Source organism: Puntigrus tetrazona, chromosome 10, assembly GCF_018831695.1.
Source record: "Puntigrus tetrazona isolate hp1 chromosome 10, ASM1883169v1, whole genome shotgun sequence".
Lineage (NCBI taxonomy): Eukaryota > Metazoa > Chordata > Actinopteri > Cypriniformes > Cyprinidae > Puntigrus > Puntigrus tetrazona.
The window spans coordinates 11,766,758-11,792,821 of NC_056708.1; the positions used below are offsets into that span (position 1 = coordinate 11,766,758).

Sequence of the window (26,064 nt, forward strand, 5' to 3'; positions counted from 1 at the left end):
TTGCAACAGTTCTAGAAAGTGTCAAGAGGGGCAAGGATTATTTCTGCGCAGGCGTGGACGTCTATGGCGTCTGTTTCCATGGCAACCGTTCAGCAAACGAAACGTTCCCTGAAAACGTCCCAATCCTTCGATGTAGATAGAAGCTAAAAAGAAACGTTAAATCTGGAGCAGTTCAATGGATTTCCGTACTAGGTAATGTTTTGATGCTGTAGAAGCGATTTACTTTATTTCGGTGGTTAAGGTGCCTTTTATACCTCACGGTCATGAATTGCACAGCTGATTTGGAAAGTCAGTCAATAAATGTTTGATCGTTCTCTCGGTTAAAGTAAACTACGAATAGCTCAATTAATACTAAGTGTGTTTCAACCACTTCTTAATGCCGATTCTGTGAAACTAGTAATGAAACCCATCGTCTCAGAAAAACAACGCCATAACCAGCTCGATGGGTCTGAGGCGCCGGAAAACACAAAAGTCAAATTCAACTTCAACAAAGACTCTAGTCCAAGGAATAAGGTACCCGCTTTACCGCTAATCTGGGACTCCTTGGAGTCAGATACTGAGAGTCTGGTGCAAGAGAAGGAGTACCAGCGAGAGCTCCTGATGCGCATTGACCTGCTCTCTGCTGGGGATGCTAAGACTGACAGTAAAGAACCAGAGCGTCTTGATGTTTATGATGGTCTAGATCTGATATCAAGACCCGTGGAAGGACCGCCTGGGCCACAGAGGTAAGAAAGACAACAGCTGGCTACTAAAATCTAATGATACACTACTGCTACCAACAGTAATTAACATGACGTTTCAGGCAGTGACATCAGTCTCCTGTGATGTCAAATGCTTCATATGACCTAAGAAAATTATAAAGACGTATGTATTCATATTAATTGCAAGGCAACATTGAATATTTACAACTATTTAAAATATACTTATATATATATATATATATATATATATATATATATATATATATATATATATATATATATATATATATAAAGTAAGTGATTACAAAATGAAGAAAAGGAATAGTACACCTTAAATATTAAATATCCATGCCATTTGGGATGTATTTTAATATACAGCACCTTTATGACTTACAAATATAAATACTTATAAATACTTTTGCAGAGGCGCCATACATATCATACAGAAGCGCCCAAATCTGTTTGTAAATCTGTCAAGAATGCCTAGTTTCAAAAGTTTATGCGTGTTGGTTATGACAAAAGTAAAGAATATTTAAAGTAAACACATGTATCTAGGTGTTACCCAGAGGTTGAAGTACAGAAGAATAAACCAAGCCATAAACATACCAGGATCATAATTATCCCACTTATAGTGTTCCTGATTAAGTACATAGTTTATATATATTTTGAACATTTAAGTAGAATGTATTAAACCGATTAAAAAGGCAGTACAGGTAAGCATTCATTGAACGTTTTCCTATTCATATTGAATGTCCCCGTTTTGTATTTCAGGTTTCGCCTCTGTTCCTGAACTATACTGAGTAAACAATGGCAATACCTGAAAACACTAAATTAATTACATCACCAACAAAATTACTGTGAGTTTTTAGTGTTTAGCTGTTCTGCAAACAACCCTAGATGACTGGCAGCTTTTATTCACATCTAACAGATAATGGCAGTCTTTGAAAATGATGTTTGCGCCTGCATTTTAATTGAGCTGAAATACCCACAAATTTTTGTACTTTGCAAACAAGTACCCTCATTTAGGGGAAATTAGATTTTCAGTTTGCAGGACGTTACCACAATAAGGTCTCATTCAGCAGTCTGTTAAAAAGCATTTGCTTTGTTACCAATGAATGGACGAGCTCTCCGCGCTGCTGAAACACAGATTTGCTGGAATCTGAAGTGTGGATCACCGCATCTGTCTCCACTTCTTCATCTCCCCCCTAACCGTTGTGTCCGCCACTCAAAATCTGCCTTGGGATAAAAACGGGAGGCGTTTGTGTTAATTTTTTGCAGGCTGATAGCTGATGCGCTGAAGAGGTACTTAACCCCTCGCATAGTTTTTTCATAATGGTTATGTCGAACATTGACAAAGACTTTATTATCAAAACGAAGCAGCTCTCTCATCATATTTTCATGCTCAAGAATGAAATCCTGCGAATGAATGGCGTGCGGCGATATTTGGCATAATATAATTGAAGCTAATGACTACCCATTTCGTTTACATCCTCTTTACCGCACGCATTGTCTTTAAAGAGACCCAAGTCTCATTCAAAATGAAATGAGCTGAAAACAATAGTCCGTGTTTCCTATTATTGGATTTAATTCTGACACATTTATATTAGCACAAGAGAGACTTTGCATGTTAAAGACCCTATCACAGCTGCAAACCCACGGCGCATTCTCAAGACCATGTCAGTGGAATCATTACAGAGCCATTCCTTGCCCTTTTGCCCTCATTGGCTGAAGTGCCATGCATCCAGACAGCCTTGTATTTGGCATCATGGGATGTGAAGAGCATCTTGTACTATTCAGAGGCACACAACAAAGAGGCACTCTTCTAATTATTTTAATGAGATCTTTTCATCCAATGATGCTAGGAGCACATTAGGTTGTAGTTTGAACCTATTTCATATGTTTGAATTAGCCATTTGCAAAACTATCCCCAAATTGTGGTCTTCAGACCCATAGTCATTAGGGGTAAGGGAAGGCGGTGGGGGGGAGCGACTACAACACGCTATTACCATTTCGCCTCGGCTGAGAAGTGTAGCCGATTTTTTTCCTTGTGTTTTGATGGCTGTTTGAGGCATTCAGACTGCCTTACTGACAATGCCGAAAGCACTAAATGAGACGTAGCTAGCCTGCTCTTCAATTGAAAGCTCATCCTAAGTGTTTAGGACTTATTTCTTCTTAACTCTTTTTGAAATATTTCAGGCAAGCTCCTCCTGAAGATGAATATGCCGACTTGCGCTACGATCCAAACTGGAGGAAGAACCTGGAAGGGGCTCATTTTCTCAACCAGCTAAATGCGAAGCTTTCTCTCGACTCGTTCGATGAGTCTGAAGATAGTTTTGAACCTTTGGAGAATGTGCCTCTAGGTAGCAGGCAAGAATATGTCGTTGTCAGCAATCCGCCCACTGTTCAGATGGACAGTGTTTTATCCCCGCCACCTTCATCTCCTTTCCACCTGCACCCACAACAGGAAGACATTCTCGATCCCCCCGAATCAAAAAGTTCTTGCATTTCCTCTGAAGGCACACCACGGGATAATGGAGAGCATCTAAATATCAAACCAGTTCCCCCCAGGAAGAGAAATTCAAGACATTGTTCTAATCCAAGGCCAGTTAGAGCTAGGGAAGATATTTTGAAACGTAACAAAGCGACTTTTGGTATCAGCACACGCAAGCAGGGGTCTTACCTACAAGTTCACAAGCAGAAAGATAAAATAGAAGAAACACAGCAGGTGAGTATTTTTAAGAAACTTTTGTTTTATTATGTTATGGCTGTTTTCTGCTTTTCTGTCCTACAGGCCTTAGCTTATGTAAACCTTACAGTTAAAGTAATTGGATGGACACATTGGTGATCAAATTAAAGTCCCATGGTTGACCACCAGGGGGTGAACTAACACAGCATACTGTCAGTTTTCTCAGTGTCAGACATTAAGTTAGTTTAGGCCCAAGGCTAGTATTTTTCAAGGCTAGTATTTTCATTTTTATTTTCAAGATGACTCCATTTGTATAATTACCCAATTACCCAATCTCATAACCTAAGCATTGCTATTTCTAAAAACAGTCTAATGTCTGTTTCTGTTGGTAGTAGACTATTTTATAAATCTTATATTTATGTTTTTTTTTGCAATAACACAGTATTCAATTTAACTCCATTTGTTGTAAGTCCAATTGTGATTTAGTATGAAATTTTGTATTACTCATGTAGATGATTAAGTTTCATGTACTCAAGTTTGTGCAGATTCACACTCTTCTTATTAGGCACAAAACAGGCCATATCATGTTTAGCATGACCTGACCTTTATCTTTGCTTTTTTTTTGGTCTAAATAAGTGACCTTGGTGTTTTTTTATTGCTCTGGTTTGAAGGAGACTACACTGCCTGTGTCACGGAAATTAATTTGGCAGACACACAGAGTCTTCAGATGGAGCAGAGAGAAGAGAATGAATCATGTCTGCCTATGTAGTGCCTATTATGAGTTGATCTGCACAACAGTGGCTGTTAAGAACATCAGAGGGGCATGGTTACCAATAGGCTCTTAGTTATCAGTGCACCTGGCCCATGGTATAATTGGCAGGGTTGGCTTGTCTGCACACTGTGGCCCATGTGTATTTGCTACATTTAAGACCTTACCCAGCCCATCTGAGCCCAGTCCCACCTTAATGTCTCACATCATCTGCATTAGCATAGTGAAGAGCCGTTAGCATTGTGACTCGGTAAACGGAGCAAAGAGCTCCCTGCTTTAGACTGTGCCCCGAATGCACCAGCAGTGCCCTGGTATGAATTCAGAGTTTTGTCTTTCCGAGAAACATTTTGCTCCGTCAAATTCCATTTATAAGGTAAATCTTTAGTTTGTGTTATTTTCTCATCTCTTGAAATAGAAATTGAGTGATGACAGGATTTCCCCAAGAAAATATTAGAACAATATCCATTTCGGTCTGGAAGAGTGTGAATAACATTCAAGATAATTTTGAAAAGATTAAGATATGCTCTTAAACCTGTATAAATTGCTTTAAAAGCCATTAAAGCGGACTGATGGATAGTCTATGAACAGTTTGGTTCCATGTGTTATTCCAAGAGAGTGGAAATCTATTAATCTATTTTTAATCAAAAATATCCATCAGATCCATTTTTATCCCAGATAAAGATGAGTAGAATGTATTTAAATATGATCGTTAAACCAACCTGGGCACAAAAATAAATAAATGTCAAAAATAATGCACATCATATTGACATCATATTGACACATTAATGTCTAAATGTCTTCAGGAAATCAGTTACATGTGTCAAACTATCATACAAGGCTTTTGCAGTACAACATAACACATAAAGAGCTATTGAAATACTTCTGCCACTTGGTTAAAGTTTTGCTTTTTGTCATTTGCTTACTATGAGAGAGAGCACAAAACCCTCATACCTTACGTTCGTTATGTAGCTAAGCATCCGTTGGTAAATTTGATACACGGCCTACACTTTTGCCCTTTTATTTGTTATTTTGTGGCCCCGTTACCTTCAAAGGGAATAAAAAGCCCCTCAGCTCCCATCAGTTTTCGGGCATCATTATTGAGGTGCGTGTGTTGGTCTTTTAAAAAGCCACTATTTACTCTTTCACAAACCCCTAACTCTCAATAATTAGCTGTGTTATTAAATGTACACAATTTCATAATGCACCAACTTCCAACCGGCGTGTGTGGGAGTGATGATGAGCTCCAGCAGAGACCCCTTTGATAAAGACAGAAGTAGCAGTGCAATCTTCTGCCATTGCACTCAGCCCCAATCCCTCGTCATCCCCCAGACCCTCACTTCAAAGCCAGGAACATAATGTACAATCTCTTAATAGCTCTAGACCAAGGCTCCGCGGCTCTCTGCCACTGTATACCCTACCTCAGTGTAAACACCTAATCAAGATTGCCTGGGCGGTCACAATAGCAACCAAATGCAATTCAAGAATTGCGGCCCTTTGAAGTCTTCATCGCAAAAGCTGTGTTTCCCAGTCTTGAGGAAAATGGCAAGCTCCAATCGCCTGACTTTGTTGTGCCACGTCTCGGCCCAAGAGGCAATTACGGGCCCCAATTTAACAGAATAGATATTACGCAGCTTATGAAGCTCAAAATGCAATTTTGTTTGATCATTTCCTCAATTTGATTGAGATTATTAAAATGGCGGACAAAAGGCAGTGGTCGTGGATGGGGCAGAGGTTGTGGCCTGCTGCGGCTAAGAGGACATGAAGGGCAGGTCTGTGATGTCTGCTACTCACACACCTGTTACAGCAGAGCTCAATCTCTCTACTTGAAATGATACTTGCCCGATACAGGAAAATGAGCTTGGATACACAACCTCCTATTAACCGTGCAGCATAGCAAACAATGCGTTTTACAATATGGGTTTGCTCTAAAAGATATTTTAATTTATACTGAGGACCACTACAACAAATGTCCGCGCATTGCCTGATTTGCTCTTGTATTGTTTTCAGTGCATTTTCTAAATGTACAGTTTTCGACTCTGGATTGTGTCAAATATAAGTATCAATTGTTTTATAAAAATACTAAAATTCAACCCTATCAGAACCAAGGGCCGATTGCATAAACGTAGCTTCTGTAGTCTGGCTTTTAAAACTGGTCTAAACTTTTTACGCAGCCATCTATCTATCTATCTATCTATCTATCTATCTATCTATCTATCTATCTATCTATCTATCTATCTATCTATCTATCTATCTATCTATCTATCTATCTATCAGCTGTCAGTCCATATACATTATTCATCCATCCATCCTTTAAAGAACCATAGCTGAAGACTCCTGGTTCACTCAAATATACAGATTCAGATAAATAACTGTCCACTCAGTGTCTCTGGCCAAGTAACACTGAAGGCTGTTCACAAATCAGTTCCTTGGGCACATGGCCTTTTGCTAAATAGATAGACCAGCATGGCTGCCTGTTTATTGATGGATATGTTACAACTCAATCCACTCACTGCTGCATGTGTCTCTTTGACCTTCCTCTATTCACGCTTTCAGAATTATCCGCATGCATTCAGGGACGCCGCAAGCTGTCAATACCATCGATCGGCGAGAATTGTCCTCAGCAGCCAAAGTGACTGGAAGTTTACTAAATGATTTTCATTACAGCATTAGCTGTAGATATTTCGCCTCTGAACGGGTACATTAAGAAAAATTGAGAGAGTGCACTGATGTAACGTGGTCGCATCTAGACACTTATCTCCGAACTGCTTCGAGAGAATCATTTTAAAGAGAATCAATAAAACACTCTTCTAGACACATGTAGGTCAGCTCAGAGGAGCAGTGGTTAGTAATTAAGAATAAAAAGTTGATCAGAAGAAGTCAATTGAATTGGTATGCTTGCCAGACACTCAGGGACGAATTATTTTATAGACAAACCTGACTGTCTGTCAGCTCCTTTTTTGAGTAGGTGGACGATTTATTGCCTCTGTCAGCATACATTTACACCAAAGCAGTGTGTAATCTATTGCCCAGACATTTCTTCTCATACTTATGGATGTCTTTGTTTCGGTCACACGGTGCACAGTTTGCCCCTGTTGTTTGCAGTCAATAGTTGAATATAAATGCGAGGTGAAATAATAGCATTTCATCGACACGGCAACAGGTGAATTGTTAAAAGGAGGCTTATCAAGCATTCACTCCCCTCTCCCTTATTTCTTCTCTTCTCACAGCCCAGGAAAACCTCCTACGAGACTATCAACACTCATAGCCCGGAGAGTCAAGACAATGTCTGGGATCCCGAGCTGATGTGGCTCCAAAAAACACAAAAACTGAAGGTAGAGCTCATTTTATTGATTCCATCCATCTCTATCTGTGCAGACGTAGGTGGGGCTGCTTGGCACAATCCATTGCCTTAATGCATAACAGTCTGCGAGGGCTTCCTCTCAAGATGAAAATGTCTGCACAGTGGGCACACTGTCACCCGGGATTTCATTTCTGCTGTGATGGACGCAATTTCTGATAGAGTTGTTCAGGCACAATGGAGCCTCTGAAATGTCTTGAAAAGGAGCCTGTGCCGAGGAAAGAGGGGGAATGGAGAAGCATCATTATTTTGAGCACTTGAACGGTCACCTTAATGCCAGCAAGCAGAGGAGTGTAAATATTTTCCCATTAAGAATGGTGCAAGCTGGTGTTGGCTAAATCAGAAGCATTACATGCTGAGGCACAGCCTCAGACCTCACAAGAATAATGTCCGTCGGTCCCACATGAATGCCAGGCTCGCCACAAAGAAACATTATATAAATGCTTCTGTTTTTATTTCTCCTCGACCATGAAACTATCCATGAAGCCACAGTTATATAAGGACATATTTCTGGCCAATATGATGTATTCTTTTAGTTGATTATAGTGCAATTTCAAAAATCTTTTTCATTACTTAAATTTGAAATTATCATTTTTAAGTGGCATTATTTTGCGCAGATTTAATTTTGCCCAAAGAGCCCTCGTCATACTTGGGGAAATTATTTAATTTATGCTAATATCATCCTTTTGTGCCTTCAGACTTTGAAAAACAACATCTAGAATTTAGCTGCATGTCATCTTAATCTAGAATACATTTTAAATGCTCTGGTCATATTTTCTTTTTTTTTTTTAATGTCCTACTTATCTTGCAGAGCCATAAGGAAAAAAAGGAACCAAAGAGAAGGGAACGAACCAGCAAGCTCCCAGATCAGCTCAAACCTCCAGTTAATGAATCCAAACCCAAAGCGCACCTTAAACCCCTTACAGAGAGAGTCATCAGTGCTGATCCTCTACTGCAGGACCCTGAGGAAGCTTGCACCCATGACCCACCACAACACCATTCTGGGCGTCCATCTCACATTCATGCTCAACCGTCCGTCAACCTTAGCATAAACCTCCACACACCTGGCAATCACACACAGCCGCTGAATCTTTCCCAGAAAGAAACCATTTTAACCATAGTTTCTCAAGCGCTGCAATGGGACAGGCCCGATGTGTTTATCCCACCCTTTTTACAACAAGGTTCCCCATTTCACTCCTATGTACCTCCCAATTCAGTAGGGCAGATGGAATTGGCTTCAAAGGCAGTTATATCTTCACCAGCCCCCAAGTCTGGAGTGGTACAAGCAATGGACAGAAGTGTTCCTCAGATGCGTGCTGGGAATCCTACTCCAAATACATTTGACAAGGCACGGTTCAAGAATCAAAGTAGACTCAGGCAAGTCCAGAAACATACTTATACAAATATTTAGCACTACTATGTTGTTTTTATGTTGTTTATATATATATATATATATATATATATATATATATATATATATATATATATATATATATATATATATATACATACACACACACTTTATATAATGAAATTTTAAAAACAAATGATTGACATTGTTTGACAATTTTTTTGGAATAACATTTATTTACAATTTATTTATTTAAATATTCATTTATTTGGTGACACGAATGCCAGTTAAACGCAAATAAAAACATAACACAACTGATTTTATTGAATTTAGAATATGCAACATGCAAAACATGTTCCCTAGATCATTCATGCTAAGCCTCATGTTTCTGTAGGATACCAATGCTAAAATTGCCCACGTCTCCTCAAGTGGAGGCCAGTCACTATCCATCTGATCTTGTGCCCAGTGATGAGGAGAGCGTGGGACCCTGTGCGCCCCCAACACAAATCTCTGGTCCTTACACAGTGCTGCCCCCTATAGCCCAAGTCAACGGTAGTGAAACTGAGCTCTGCTCAGACAGATCAGAGGAGCATCTTAATCCAATCCACAAAAGCAGCTCAGAAGGTTACCTTTCACAGATGGAAAAACAGAGACAGCTAAAGGCACAATCAAATTATAAGGTTTGTATATGTCTGTTTAGTTATGATTATTATTATTATTATTTGGCATGTGACTTTTACTTTACAGTATAAAATAAATGATAACTAATTTTTTTAAGGGAAAGCCTTGTAAAGAATCATATTTAGGGGTCTGCAACATCGACTGCCATTTTAAACCCAATCTTGCAATAATTAGCAATATAGCAAATAGCATAATAACTACAACACAGAGTTTATACTTAGTAATCATCTTTAGATAGCCACGCCAGTATCTCAGTGGGGCCTGTTGCAGATGTAACGATTATTGTGTGGGCCGATTCAGACAGCAGGTTAATTGTATAAGTAATTGAAGACACTCTTAATTGCAATGAGATGATGATATAAGGCACGGTCACAAAGACGACATTGAAAAGCGTTAGAGGATAAGGTGATTAAGCAGCACCCCCGTCTGTGCAGAGCAGGGCTGGTAAGATGGTGATTTGCATTTAATGATGGCCTCTTTGTCCTCTAGCACCTTGAGTTCTGCAGGAAAGTCCCTCTCAGGAACAGATGTACTCAATAACCGTTGCCATTAACACAGAGAGAATTTTTATGTTTACTCATAACTGCGGCCATTTATACAGAGAGGATATATGTTTACTCAACAGTTGTCAAGGAGTGAAGGAAAGTTCACACAAAAATGTTAATTATGGCATCACTTTCTTACTCTAATGTCATTCTAAACATGTATGAGTTACCTTCTACTTTGGAACTGTCTACTGTTTTTGTAGGGTCCAAAACAACCATATATAGAGAGATATATAGATATCTTTTGTGTTCAACAAATGAATGAAAATTGGAATTTAAAATCTGCTGAAAATGTAGTCACAAGTTGAGTTTGTTTCTTCGTCTAATAGCTTTGTAAAAATTAAGGCATTACTCAAACATGGATACTCTTCTGTAAATGTTAAAATGAGATTCCAAACAACTGATAAAAATGCCACAGTAGTTTTTTTATCAGCACAAGACTCCAGTCCATAAATAAAGTACACTGCTTCCAGCTAAAATACGAATTCTTTATACATGATATTGCTTTATGCACAGATCAAGCACCATTTACAAGCATCCAAAACAATGCAAAACTGTTTTTAACATATGTTGGTTGATGTGAGAGGACGTCAGGGGATGGACTTTTCACTGGAGACATTATGGATTATGGATTTTTTTATTACAATGCCTTAATGGTAGATTTGTTTCTAACAAAAATCCAGCTAATAATTTTACAAGAAGATAACTAGTGTGGATTACTTGTGAAGTATTGTGATGTTTTTATCATATTATATTTTGATGGGACCCATTCACTGCAGAGCATCCATTGGTGAAATTTCTCTTTTTTTTCAGACGAAAAACAAAATCTCATTTACATCTTAGATGACCTGAGGATGAATACATTTTCAGCACGTTTTTACTTTTTGGTAAAATATTCCTTTAAATGATGAAAGTGGTTTCATTTTTGGGTGAACTAACCCTTTAAATTATTGTACTACATCTGAGAAAAAAAAGGTATTTATTTTCATCTATATTTAAATAAACAATTGTAGCTGATTTGGTTAACTTGCCACTAAATTTATTTAAATGTAGCTAAAATAAGTAGTCTGCAACCACTTACCTTAAAAAATGTAGTGCATTTTGTTTTGTTTTTTTACTTCTAAATCAGTAAAATTCTTAGTGCTGCATGAACATGTCTCAATTGAAGGGTCATTATGTCATGGAACACATCCACTTGATGCTGGATCCGGATTATGCGGTTCTTACACCATAAAACCAATTGCTTTCTTGGGAGAAGCTTGCTCTATTCACCTTGATGTGCCCGCCATCATGTCTCATAGGATTATGGGATAAATTTGTAAAACAGCTAGTGTGTCAGACCAAGGGGAAGCAGATCAGAGTGGAAAACAGCTGTCCTGCAGTGTCCATGACCAATGGCTGAGTCCTAAGAACCCGGAGAAGCCTGACCTGATTAGCGCTTTTGTTTGCGGATTGTTGCATGAGGACACTTTAGGATTAAGACCGTTTTTCTCACAGTATCTTCATTATTTAACCAGCCATGTGGATAATGAATAAATATATGTGCGTTGCAAAATGTCTTCTCAGGCTTATACACTGAAGGACTACAAAAACATGAGACAGGAGGTGAAGCTTGGAGGCCTTGGACCAACCAACACAATACCAGAAGCTGTGGTAAATACTCACTTCAGATTGCACAAAGACTTAAGCATCTGGCGATATTCATAAATATTGTTGTTTAATCAGAATAATTTGTGTGTGTGGAGATTTAGGAGAAAGACTCAAAGGATAATTGGCGATCTCCTTGTTGAATATTGATTTAGCTAATCCCTAATTGCTACGTCCAATTGTCAAGTGACTGCCGTGTCTCAATAACCCCCTCTTTTCATTTAATCATGAATTTAAAAGACTTGTTTCCGAACACAATAGAAATGGACCCACTGATCTAATGAGCGCAGCCCCTCGAAAAGAGAACGGAGACATTTTTCCAGCTCGGCTGATGTAAAAATCCCACGTAAAATAACCGTTTTCGCACCGCTCACGGCCCGAGAGAGGTGTTAACGCTGATTCTGAAAGGGATGATGAGTTTTATTTGGCTTTGTTTGCTGCTGTTGAGTAGCTTCACGGAGGGATGTACAAAGAAACGGAGGAGCCTCAGAGGAAAAATGGCTTAGGTAATTAAAGCTCCCTTTTGTAATCTTGCTGCTCTTTCTTTCACTGCTGTCAGGCAGAGAAAATTAGACGACAGAAGCTGTATTCAAATGTGATCCGCGAACAGAACAAGAAGATAAGTAGGATTCCCTCTCCGTCGGCCAAGGACCCAGTGGGCAGTGACAACAAGGACACCGTTCCCAGGAGGAAGGTAAGAGAATCTCATTCTGAAAACATGAGCGTTCCTTAATCCGCAAATCACGTATTGTATGTCTTTCAACCAAAGTGTGTATATGTTATCACATATTTATTTCCTTTTTTTTTTCTTCTCGAACAGGCTTTAGAATATGCCAAAACCATTGCAAAGCCCAAACCCCCTCCAAAGCCAAAGGATAGACCCGGAGAGCGGAACGCGAGCATTCGGCCTCAATATCCACAGGAAATGGAGCCATTCCATCTGGCCACTCTGGAGATGTTGAGACGGCACGAGGAAGAGAAACGTGCCGTGGCTCGCTTCGGAACCATTCATGCTATTTAATTCTAAAAAGCGCCACCACACATGCATGAGCCTGATCAATTGCGCTTCTATAGAATCCTTATTTTATACATCATTATAACGTCGCAAAGTGATGCAACAGGTGCGTGGGGCGTAATCCGCGCGCGCTCGTCTCAAAAACAGTTTTCCGATATAAACAATGAAATGCTATAGGGTTTTGTTGCTTGGCTTTGCATTATCCTGCTATTTTCCCCTTGTTTCAATAGGTCTGTGCACAAGAGACGCCAATCTCTTCAAGCACACCTGGATGCGCCGTTAACCCAGTGTAACGTGCCGTTTTCCGTCAGTTCCCGGCTATTAGTCTGATTATATCCACTTTCGCCTGCCCTTTTCTTTCAGCGAGAGAAAAAAATAGGTCAAATAAGGATGACACTTTGAAGCCTCCCTTATTAGAGCCCACAAACTTGTTTTCTGTATTTTAAAGTGATAATTTTCCCCCTAAAACAAGCTCAAGCACCTATTTCTTTAATGGAAGCTTTAGATCGTTATCAAAGAGCTATTTACTCCTATGTAATATTTTAATTAGATTATAGCCTCTATTTAACCCATCATGTCTGCTTTGATACTCTGTGTTTTCAGTGTTAAGCCTCAGAGGCGAGGCTAATAAATGCTGGACCTTTTGAATTAATGAGAAATGCTGCCTTTCCAGACCGACTCTCTTTGCATCTTTTTTTTTTTTTTTTTTCCTCTCTCTCTTTTTCCTGCCATTGAAATCAGTTAATTGAAGGGGTCTCTCTCAACCGCACATGAAGGAGGTTGAATTAGCATCCCTTTTTACGGATTGGGAGACTGAGGCAGGCTTTGATCTGCGGACAGTGCTGAAGGAGGCGGCAGGCCCCTGAAAATGAGCTGATGGCTCCGCTATTAGAGCAACATGCAGATGCGTCCATGTGTCGCAAAACGCTTAATCTTTTAATTGATCACCTTCCGCACGGCCTATTCTCTCGCACTGTTTTATTTTCAGCGGCTAAATCAGAATCACGTTTTGAAAACGACGTGAATTGCTTTTCAAAGGGTGGAAGTGTGCCACATACCCTCTTAGAGCGAAAAAGGGGGCCCTGGCTACACGTGTCGACATTAATATTTGATTCAAAAATGTCAGTTTTAGAATTATTTCCCAATTTAAAAAAAATCTGGCTGTGGCCTCACTAGTTAAGAGATAAACCCTCCCACCGGAAGTCAAAAGGGTATCAAGGGTTTGCGAATAAAGTTTCAGTAACAACAAAAGTTTAAAAGAAACAGAACAGAAATCGTTGCTTGATAGTTGGTAACTATAGCAACGGCTGAACGATCGCTACATCAAAAAAAGCATCCTGCTACTGTTGGCTTATTTTGCATCACGCTTTTATAGATTTACACTAAAGAAACATAACACGCATCGGTTGTACAACAATTGATACCTACAAACTCTAAAAGGTAAAAAAGACCCTATACTGACTGAATTTCTTTTAAAAAAAAATCGAATCAAATAATTCACACCCTGAAACTAACTAAACTGTAATAACTGCATCGTTATTAGATGCAGATATTATAAAATGCAGGCCAAGTATTTTTGTAGGTGAAACCAAAACTACAACAGCAGAACAAATGGCCCAAGTGAGTCAGTATAGGCATTATAAAACTAATATGTGAGTTTAAAAATTACAAATTAATGTTAAACGATAGTCCAAAAAAAATTCCAAAATTATCATGCCATCGCCACGTAAATACAATTTCCACACATCCGATTTAGAAAATATGCATTCAGCGTTCAGACGTTGATTTCCGATTCTCATATTGCAGGCTAATCCTTAAAGCGAGTTAGTCCCATTTATTTATATTTATCCAATAAATGTATTTACACTATTTAGTTTGTATAAATGATGAAGAACTGGAGGGAAACGACAAACGAGGAGCAGAGCTTAATAATGCATTCTCAAGCAATCGTGCACCTGTAGCTATCATGCAGTTTTTATTGACAAATTAATTGATTGTTTTAAGTGATTTCTTATTATATTTAGTCTGATATTACTTCCACGCGTCGTTAGTGTTACCGTTATTGGTAGTTAGGCTATGCAATAATTCGGAGCGTTATTCGTTTCTCTAGTAATGTTCGAAATTGTGATAACCCGCAGCTTTTATGGATCTGAGGAAATCACGAAAAGCTTTCAAAGCACACAAAAAAAGACGCTGCTCGTTTAGGAACGGTCTTGGATAATTCACTCAATGTACATTTGTTTATATACATTATCTGTTTTAACAAATGACAAGTCACAGTTTTAGAGTTCATAAATATGTCGGTCCACAGCATGCCAACCGATATCATCATCGTCCCGCGAAAGTGCTGAAAATGTCAAATGTTACACTTCAATCGGAATGAAAATGAACTGTTACATCTCTCGAACGATTATTTATCAAGTACATATCGTAAATCTATTTACAGGCTGTCAGTACATTATCATTCATTCCACATTTACAAAAATGGTCAGAGTCGTGGGACACAAAGCCATGGCTATTGCAGTAATAATAATAGTAATAGTAATAATAATAATATGGAATAGACACGTATCATTTTAAAGTCCCTCAGCTGTTCAGAATTTTCTTAAGCGCTTGAACAGAATAACATTAGACCAATGCTCTCAAAATAAAATCATGATAAAAAATAATATTAATAAAAAAAACCCCGATATAATTTCCTATCTAAAAGACTGTAATTCATATGTACATTTTTTGTTCACGGGGTGATAACACTAGAGTAAATGTTCAGGAGAGCAGATGTCGTCTTCGATATCGACATCATCTTCATTGTCGTCCAGCGTGTATCTGTCCGGACTCATGCCGTTTTTACCGTCTGTGCTTTTTTCGTGCGTTTCGCTCTCGCTCGTGTTCTCCAGCGATCTGTCTACATCGTTTGGGTTTTTCTGGTCATCTTGCGTTTTCCTCAGTTGTTTTTTATGCTTCATCCTCCGGTTTTGAAACCACGTCTTTACCTGCGCAAGGCAAACGAATTTATAAAGCCTCAGTCAACTCCTGATTCATGTAAGATCTTGAAAACGACAGCTAAGCTCTTGGATATTTGTCGTTATTACCTGTGTTTCCGACAGACTGAGCGCCGTGGCCAGTTCCACGCGCTCGGGTGTGGACAGATATCTCTGGATCTCGAACCTTTTCTCGAGTCCGGATAACTGTGAGTCTGAGAACACTGTTCTGGCCTTTCTGCGTCTGCAGTGCTTCCCTGGTAATTCGGGATGATGCTGAAATAACGCAGGCATCTGCATTCCTTTTGCAATGGAAACATAATGGGCATAATTAATACATGTCGAATTAATATTAAGCTTGCAGCCTTGAAGAGAACTTTTCATGTTTATATTTCAATCGCGTTTTAATCCAATACGAAAAGTCATATAAAATATATATATATATATATATATATTATATAGTTGATTTTGTTTCGAGTGATTTTAATCGGCTAATAAAAAATAATAAACTAGGCCAAGTTACAGATCTTTAGATTATTATTATTATTATTATTATTATTATTATTATTATTATTATTATTAATACTACTAGGCTATTGCCCAGATATGATTTATGAAGATCACGCTAAAAAAGCGGTTGCTAAGGACAATTTAGAAATCTACAATTTACAAATTCGCAATCGAAAGTAGTCAGCGATGGAACTATATTATAATTGTTATTCTTTTCTTAAATAAAACCCGGTCGATTTAAATGTCACCATTGCACATTTTAGATTGATTGAAGTCAAAGGCTGTCATATTTGTAGCATATTATTTTCACTGTGCCAGTTTACCAGATATTAACGTTCAGTCTATTAACGGTTTCTAAAATATTACATGGAATAACGTAGGCCTGAAAAACCCCAAACTACCCCTAAACAGAATTTTCTTCACGCGAAGGCCCGACTTTAGGGTTAGCTGACTTACCGGAGGTGAAAAAGTACGGGTGGTGTTCAGGTTTGTGTAGCGGGTGATGCGGATGAGGAGCCAGTATCGGTGTAGGCATGAGCGGGTATCCATACTCTATAAGAGGCATCCGGGAGGCAAGAGAGTTTGAAAAGGGCGAGGGAAACACCTCTCGCAAAGGTTTAGGTTTATGTAGTAAAATATCTTCAATGAAGAACGACGTTGACCTTTGAGTCGGCATCTGGGGGACCGGAGAAGTGTAGTTCAGATTCATCTCAAAAGTTAAAAAAAAAAAAAACCAGGGACAATCCGTGGGGCTTTTGATGCCTGTGTCGCAAACAGAATCGCTCGGTTGGTCCCAGTCTTCAGGACCTTAAAAGCTGGAACGCAGTCTCGTTGGCAACCTGTGCACGCTGGTACAGGTACATTACTATTTATTTGGATCGAGACTGACAGCAGCAAATCAGGAAGTAGATTAGCACTCGACCAATGGCGCGACGGCTGGGCGGAGGATTGAACGACTTCTTTACGGATTAATTATGCAGGCGGCGGGAGGAGCGGCGGGGTCGCTCCCCGTGGTGCTGAAAAAGCCTCACAAGAGCCCTATCCCCGCAACAGTCACTCCGACATAAGCCGGCACTTTCACTGTACGCTGGCTTAAAAGGCGCGTGGACCCGTCAAGAATCCGAACAAAGGGCTGACAGCGTTTAAAGAACTCAGAATAATGCGCCGCACGCACCTGTTACCATCCAGCTGAAGCCTCGGTTACCAGCGTTACGATTTACACTCGTCTTTATTTAACTCCGTTTGTTGGATTTTTACCTCAAAAATGTGTAGCTAATAAACCAACGCGACGGCAAATTATTGTGGTCGGATTTTTTTTTTTTAAAGTTATACCTTTTAGAATCGGTTATAAAGAAGTGGTAACTTCGGTCAGTCACAAACGCTAACAATGTAGACTAAATGTTTATCGCCGGTTCAACTGGAGAAAAAAAAAAAAAAAAAAAAAAAAAAAAAAAACATGGTTAAAATAATTATACTAAATTAACCATTGTTTTCCCACAGTAGCCTGTACCAGAGTTTAACCATGGTAGGCTGTTTGTAATATGTCTACCTAAATGGTAGTTAATATGCCACAATAAATAAATAAATAGGCTACAAAATGTTTACTAGCCTATTAAAAATCCCCAAAAATATCAAAACATATAAGAGTAGCTCTGTATTTAAACCTGATTATTTTAATATAGGCATATATAATGAGAACATGCTTGAATAACGTAACGTAATCAATCAGGAAAAAGCATATCGATCTTTTCTAAACGTCCCTGATCCTCATTTCTTGTTTGACTGATTTATTTTTTTGTATTGGTGAGGGAACGTGCGGGCTGTTTTGGTATAATTATTATTATTATTATTATTATTATTATTATTATTATTATTATTATTATTATTATTATTATTATTATTATTATTTCACACGGCGCTACAGGGCAGCACGGCTTCCGCGAAATAGGATTTAATTGTAGATATTGAAATCTGCGAGGATACAAGTGTGCTTCAGTTCCGTCTCAACTGATGGAGCGGTAATTTGTTGATATCGTGTTGTCATCACATCTGCAATCACGGGGGCTAATGGTAAAAGTGTTTCATTATTGGCAGAAGTCTTGCAGCAATGCTATTAGGTAATTAGGTTGGATGTTAGAGCGGAAGTAGTAATCCTCGACCGCAGGATTTTCATCTGATCAGATGAGTTAGAACAAATTAATTACTGGATTCAATTGGTCATGGAAATACAGTATTCCTGCGAATGCGAGACATGGCTTCATTAGCGGTGTTGGTGTATTTCAGGAAAACCGAAGACCATCTAAATTACAAAATATCGCAGAGTTGCTCGGTTTTAATGAGTTTCGAGGCATTTAATGAGTATCTCTGTCACTCTTCAACGCATGCAATTATCTTTACAGACTTATTAGTTTGCAGTATATTTGAAAAATACTTTATAAGTATTATGGCTTGCACGAAAACGCTATTTAGTGGGGTTTACGCTCAAACGTGTGCTGACGGGGCAAGAAAAAAACCCCTAATGCAATAAAATCTAATTACATTCGAATCTAAATTAATCTTATACAGCGACGCTAAGGTTTTACTGGCAAAAAAATCGAGTAAGAAAATGACTTTTCGTGCGGAGCTTCACCCGAATTCAACAAAACCTGTAACGCGTCTGTTTATTCGACGATTTAATGTGATTTTGGACTCTTGTCATCGAAACCTTTCGTTATCCGGGGCACCTGCGCTCCACGCTGCCGCGGGTCGCGGTGACGGCTCGCTTTTATGGCAAAAAACGCGAAAGTAAATGTACTAATGGTGATGGAATCGCCTTTGCTTGAGAAGTCGATAGAATCCGCACCCAGAGGCGGTTAAGCAGCTTTTAATAGCCATTTAATCAAGCGAAATTGGGAGACAGCACGCCGCTGCGTCACACCTAAGTGGCGCGTTTCTGTAAGAAGCTTGTGGCATTAGCTCGCGCTCCTTACACCGAGAGCAGTTTACATGCTCCACCGGCTTATTGTGTAATGTCGAGTCCTTATATATACCTTCAAAGCACCAAACACTGAGATACGGTTAAAAGAAACACCCTCAAACAAAAGAAAACCCACGTACAGTACTTTTTTTTTTTTTTTGACATGTTCTATGATTTGTATTGATGTATCGTATGGGAGAACCACCCACTTCATGGAAACACGAATGAAGGCAAAACAAAGAGAAATAATAATAATAATAATCTTTTTTTTTTGCATCATGTTGAGATTCCGCGCCAGTGGTTTTTCACACTTTTTCACAGAAATGGGGTTCACGCGTTGTTAGGCCGTCTGTGATCCTTTATTCAAAATCGACTTTGTTCTTTGTTTCATAACCCAATGGTGTTTGGTACCCAAGCCGCTTCCAATAATGATGATAACAAAGCCCAGTTTTCTAGTGAGGATTTGACATTCTGGGGCATTCGTGCATCCGGTATGCACACATGTAGAACATTCCTGAAGAAAAACAAAAGCATTCACATTAATAAATGAAGCCAACAAAAAAACAACAGTTAGTTCACTTCAGTTAATAGGACTGTTTCTACAGAAAATAAGCTGTGTCTGTTCATAGTGGATGAGTGCGCTACATTTAAGACTGATGTGAAAAATTCTAAAGAATGAATTAGTTCGTTCAGCGGTGCTGTTTTCAGACTAAAACTGTCATTACCTGAAAAGAAAGTGAGCACAACAGACACCCAGCCAATGATGTAAGACCAGGAGAACCTCCAGTTACCGTAGCGTTTACCATAGTAATTTATTGTAACTCCAGTGTACACAGCCATGGCCAGAAACACAAAAAAGCCTTACGGAGAAAAAGGAAATAAGCAGGATTAACCTCAAATAAAAATAATAAAAAATAACAAAACGATTTAAAACTTTTTTATTGTTAAATGTTAACTTTTAAATGTAATACAAGCAATAATATAATGCAATTGCGGGTTCATTTAACAAAAGCAGATACAATAACACTACATCGGCAAAACGAGGTGACATTTTTATTTCTCTCAGTTTGAAAAACTCTCTCGAAAGGTTTTCGTACTTAAAGGTTGTACGTAAAACAAGAAGGAAGGCAACTTACATGAGATGAAGAACAGAATGCCTGCAGCAAAGGTTTTGTCAAACCTGTCAAAGGATGAGTAGTGGATGAACGCCATGATACCGATGATGATGCCAATAAAGCAGGCCAACAGAGACAAGATCATGAACGCTCGTGTAGCATCCCAGTATGCTGCGAACGCACACGCACACAGGCGTCAGAAGGTCAAAGGTCATGTTATCACCAGCCCCTCTGAACATGCGATATGTAATATTACAATACACAAAGCTAAAACGAAAAATATGAAAATCTAGGGAACCGCGACCAAGTTCAAAACACAAAATCAAATGCACGTTTGATACAACCAGTATCTGTTTATTTTATTTATTTATTTTAATATTATAAATCTTTCGGTTTCTTGCCGCTGTCTTGGACTGTAAATCTCACCAATGCTGTCGGTGTGTGTGAAGCATTTCCCGGGCATGCAGTATCTCCACAGCCCCTGATGCATGTAGTTGTTTGAATGACGGTACTGCATCCAATAATCTGTTGCTGTGGAAACAATCAGGAGTATATTGCCCACTCCTGCACAAAACAGCCCTCCTCCCATGAAGCTGTACATTTTGCACCTACAGACAGACTAAAAACAAAAGCACGCACATATTTATGGCCGCATATACAATCTCACGTATGGCCACGTGCATTAATGCACACACACACATATAAAGGTCAGGGTTGTGGTAGCATTGGGGGGAGACTGGTGGAGACTTCTCTCAATAGTGCTGCACTATTGAGACATGTAAGTGTTTGTAATTGCATTGTAATGAACACATTACTTTCTCGGAGTGAGCTGAGAGGTCAGTATACTCTCTCTCTCTCTCTCTCTCTCTCTCTCTCTCTCTCTCTCTCTCTCTCTCTCTCACTCTCTCTTTCTTCTTTTCAGGTTAAGGCTAACAGAGCTCTCAGGTGAACTGGCTGGAAGAAATTGCAATTATGGTAAATAGGGCATTCAGAAAAAAGCACTGGTACAGTATATCAAGTTTTTTAATTAATGTGCTTTAAATTTTATTTGCAAGATGTAACTGACTCGTCGCCATTCAGATATTAAATTTTTTTTTACCTTTATGAATGTATGGGCACACAAAAAGAGGTAAAAACTGTTTTTGTTCACCATTCTGTAGAGGGCGCCATATAGTTCAACTTCTAAACAGTTTAAAAAAAAAAAAACTAAACAAACAAAAAACGCTGTTTGGTCACTCATACTCTTAAAAATGTTCATTTTAGATATTTTAATTTGAATTAATTTGATCATTAGTGTAAAATAAGTTTAAGCAATCTTTACACATTTAAAAAATGTAAATCGAAATAAATCAATAATGTATTAATAAAAATATTACAAATGTTAACATAAAATGTGATTGAAAGGTTAATATGAAATAACTTTATATAGGCCATTCTGCAAATGTCCACAAATGTTATGGGAAATGTACTGGTTATTTTCTGTCAGGAAATTGCTTTATTTTTGTATATTAAAAAATATCTTTAACTCAATCTAAAATTTTAATCAAATAATACAAGTAACACTTTATTTTAAGCAATTGCTTATTAGCATGCCTATTTATTATTGGTTGTTTAATAGTGCTTTTGAAGTGCATATTAATTCCTTATTCTGCATGATCATATTTCAGATCCCTTAATCATACCCCGTACCTAAACTTAACTACTTTATTAACCATAAATAAGCAGCATATACGATGTTTCTTTAGGTAAAACTCTTAGCGAATATGTGTTCTCTATTATAAAGTGTCACCCTAATACATTTCTTAAAAATATAATTAGAAATGCCTTGTTCCGTGGAAATATTTTTTAACTTTACACAGTGTTCTTATCGGCTATCTTAGAGTTAACGCTACATTACAGACTTACACCTGACAGATTTTCACGTCATCACTGTATTCGTGGAGGGTTTTCCAAATAAATCTTTAGCAAAGACAAAAAACCAAACAATAGCCAAAGACGAACAAATCAGTCAAACAATCCGACAATTTAGCTATTAAAAGTAGTCACACTTACCTTTACCAAACCCTTTTAATGAAGTCTAAATTAAAACACGGCAGGGCCCTATAATGGCAGTACAGGCAGGTTTCCAGCAGCTCTTAGCACTAGCGTTTAGCGGGTGAATAGAGAGAACGGGGGAAAGACCAAGCGGAGCGCTGAAACAAAAGAACAGGCAAAAACACAGCCAATCAGCTAGAGCTAGTTTTGTGAATTTGGAATCTGCTGAAGAAACAGAACTATCTACAAATCCTGATGACTGGAGGCTTTCCATTGAGCGGGCGCCTATAGTTGGGAAGAGGCCGAGCGGAAAATCTGGATTGCTGTTGGGCCTAGCGTGGAGCAATTCAATTTTCAAAACTAAATTTCTATTTCATTGGGTGTTCTGCAACAATCTACGCATATTAACGCGTGCTCTGTTTAACATCGATTTTCCAATTTCAAGTTCTGCTGGACGATCCTATATGCGAAGCGTTTAAAAACATCCACACTGCAAGCTTAGGGAGTTCTTCGCTAAATGAAGTGATCAGATGAAATGCAAATCAACGATAGCCTTGTTCTGCGATCTGTTGTAAAAGCAACTGTTGAACTGGTTAAATGTAAATGCGATATCCCCCGGGTATTATAAGTGTTATTTATTATTTATTCTGCTGTTTGCTGTCTGAGCCTCTCGCAGATTTACGCAATATGCTAAAACACCTCCGATTTCCTCAGCATTTGAGTCAAACTTACGACCGCCCTATTGAGAATTAGCTATAGCTTTGCTTTCCCCTCGCCCTTATGTGTGTTAGAGTTGTTTTCTCCTCCAGAAGGGTTCCTCTCCCATCTCCCGCACATGGTCCCGAAGATGAAAGGACCACAGTGGATCCATTACCTGCATTAGAGCAAGTTGCTCGGACCAATTGACGACTACAAAATGCAACAGGAAAGGGTTTTTTTCAAAGATGTGAGTGCCGTACTTACGTCTAACTTCATTTTTATAGACCACCGCCTATTTTGTTCCATTTCAACTGAGGCAGCAGAGGGGCATTTGATATCATTCTGAGCTATCAAAGTGGACAATATGTCTCAGTGAGAGTGAAGCATTTCTTTCTCGAATGCAGCTGGCTTTTCAGAGGATGAATTTGTTATGACATGTGTATTAAAGCAAACATTAATGATGACAAATGTCTAGCTACTCTGTGGATGCACGGAAATAAAGGATAATCCTTACAGACCTTCAGAGAGTTCTCGGTACCTTTGTGGGCTGGTTACATGCAGTTGCATGACAGATGACAAAAACACAATGCCGCTAATGCTAAACTCAAGCCCAGTCCTATCGAATTGCATGGATTTATTTTTACTGCTGTCTTTACTATAAAAAACAGGTAGATGTAGACATGTAGGATATAAGTACAAAATAAATGGACAGACAAATGCACGGACATTCAGAGAGATATAGTGATTAACTGTTTAAATGGATGGATGGATGGACAGGTGGAAAGATAGATAGATAGATAGATAGATAGATAGATAGATAGATAGATAGATAGATAGATAGAGGACTGATGGGCAGATAGATAGATAGATACTCTGGTTACTCTTGGGTCAAAAGGATATTGAAATAATTTGTGTTTCCAGTGTCTTTCTTTCAATAGGCTGCCCTTTTATAATGGTAGAAAACACAAACCAGTGTTCAGCCTGACCCCTCCAACATAATGCACACTGCCTGAGAATGTCTTTGAATCCTTTAAGCTGCCAGGCGCATCCCCCTAAATGCCTAAATCAACTCTTTAGAATTTCATTTCGCAGCCTTCGGTTGGCTAATTTGTATGGCAAGTGCTTTCAACATTTTCCCGGCATTTAAGCGGCTGCCTTAATCAAAAGAGCATGCAGACGATTCTCCCTCCCATCCCTGCTTCACAGCACTGAGTATGGAATAAAACCCTTCCACTTAACCACTTAGATGAATATATCAAGAAACTAATTTGCCATTTTAATTGCATGATTTGAAGAGACGCTGCCTCACTTTGCCTCTTCCATTTTGCTAGATTTTCAATGTGAGCACACATTAGATTGATCTATGAAAGACAGCAGAAATCACTACATTTATGTCTTTTCATTTTGCCGTAATTAGATAATTGAAATTCCTGTCACTGTCTCTGCACTTTTGCAAAACACAAACAGCACACAGACCCCAGACGGAAGAGATTGCTTTTTTTGCTCTTTGCGTCCTCCTCTTTGTTTTTTCGTTTTTTTTTCAACTTACTTTTCCCCTTCGTTGTTTTGATTTTTTTTCCCTTTTCACCAGAGCCAATCACTCACTCCATCTCCTGAAGCCAGAAATAGCACAGTGCATGTCCATTTTGTTGAGATTTACCGTCCCCATTAAGTGATTGCTAGCTGAAATGACAGGGCACCTTTCTCTTGATACACTCCGAGAAACCCGGCTGGCTCACATTAAGGACACATTACTCGAGCCCATTTTCATCCAGCTGCAAGGATATCCATTAAGGTGCCTCACAACCCTAAATTTTTCCATTTTCTCTCTCACTAAACTTGACTTCACATATTATTCTCTGCTCTGTTTTGTCATTTGCAGCGACAAATTATATCAGGGCGAGGCTATCTCTCTCAATGTTTTCCCTCCCGACAGAGCAATTTGCCGTGACCGATTCTGAAGTGTCAAAATGGACACATCATTAGACCTAACTATGACTGATGGATGGTTCTCCTCAGAAGTTCTCCGGAGTCTGCCAAGTTTTTAGCTCTGGAGAGAGGCAGAGTGTTATGGAATCATCTCGCAAATGGACATCTCAGGAGTTCATGTAGGCCTGCCGAACCAATTATGTCACCTCCTTAAAAACAAATTTATATATATATATATATATATATATATATATATATATATATATATATATATATATGTGTGTGTGTGTGTCATTCACAATAAGACGACAGGAGTATATGACGACAGAACTCTTATTTTTGGATGCACTGTACCTTTCAGAAAGTCAGTGTAAATCTATTTAAGTTTTTTTTTTTTTAGAACAATTTTTTAAGCTTTAGATAAAATAATTTTTATTCTAAAAAGATGAAATTCTGATCAGATTTACGATATAGCTTTACATTTACAACACAAATCAATGAGCTTATCATAGCCTAAAAGTATATTAAAACATATCAATTACATAGAATCCATACAAATTACTGATGTCAATCCTGTATCTCCCAATAAGATGGTAAATTCTTAGTTAAAATAATAAAAATAGCAGCAAAAAGACACATTTATCATGAGCTAAAGGGCGACATTTTTAGTCCTTTTACTTGATAAAAACATGTAAATTATCAATCCGAAAGCAAAAGGTATGTAGCAAATTGGATTTTCATCAATGTTTTCATAATAATTTAGAGGCCTTAGAAATATGTATCAAATGTGTAGGCTTTATAGTGTTAATATATGCATATACCTATACAGTGCATGACTGCATATGCTTTGACTGCTTTCTGTGCAACTGTTTAGAGACAAATCAAATAAAGGGCATTTGACTTCACGCCAAAACAACAAAACAGATGCTTTCAAACATTCAAACCCACAAACAAATGCAAAAGATCCAACGCGGGCGTTTGGCAACACAATCACCTTAAGAGCCGGCTCTGCTCTGAGCACGCTCCCCGTCGCGTTGACATTCTCATTGCGCTTTACCCATTAATTCTGCCATTGTTGTTTCTGAGG

The 26,064-nt window shown here is 38.5% G+C and overlaps 3 protein-coding genes across 3 annotated transcripts; 1 reads left to right on the forward strand and 2 right to left on the reverse strand.

Annotated features, from left to right (window-relative positions):
* The first annotated feature begins 82 nt into the window (after positions 1-82).
* On the forward strand, positions 83-13,425 carry jhy (junctional cadherin complex regulator). The gene is made up of 9 exons (XM_043250238.1): positions 83-192; positions 398-725; positions 2,898-3,426; positions 7,384-7,488; positions 8,326-8,891; positions 9,260-9,545; positions 11,658-11,744; positions 12,298-12,432; positions 12,559-13,425. The coding sequence occupies exons 2-9, from the start codon at positions 400-402 to the stop codon at positions 12,757-12,759; spliced, it is 2,235 nt and encodes a 744-aa protein (XP_043106173.1). The 5' UTR covers positions 83-192; positions 398-399; the 3' UTR covers positions 12,760-13,425.
* A 1,313-nt stretch (positions 13,426-14,738) lies between these two features.
* bsx (brain-specific homeobox) lies at positions 14,739-17,396 on the reverse strand. The gene is made up of 3 exons (XM_043250865.1): positions 16,701-17,396; positions 15,846-16,036; positions 14,739-15,746 (listed from the first exon to the last, which is right to left on the reverse strand). The coding sequence occupies exons 1-3, from the start codon at positions 16,951-16,953 to the stop codon at positions 15,507-15,509; spliced, it is 684 nt and encodes a 227-aa protein (XP_043106800.1). The 5' UTR covers positions 16,954-17,396; the 3' UTR covers positions 14,739-15,506.
* Positions 17,397-19,652: 2,256 nt separating this feature from the next.
* On the reverse strand, positions 19,653-20,916 carry lim2.1 (lens intrinsic membrane protein 2.1). The gene is made up of 4 exons (XM_043250981.1): positions 20,742-20,916; positions 20,337-20,486; positions 19,926-20,060; positions 19,653-19,714 (listed from the first exon to the last, which is right to left on the reverse strand). The coding sequence occupies exons 1-4, from the start codon at positions 20,914-20,916 to the stop codon at positions 19,653-19,655; spliced, it is 522 nt and encodes a 173-aa protein (XP_043106916.1).
* Between the last annotated feature and the right edge of the window lie 5,148 nt (positions 20,917-26,064).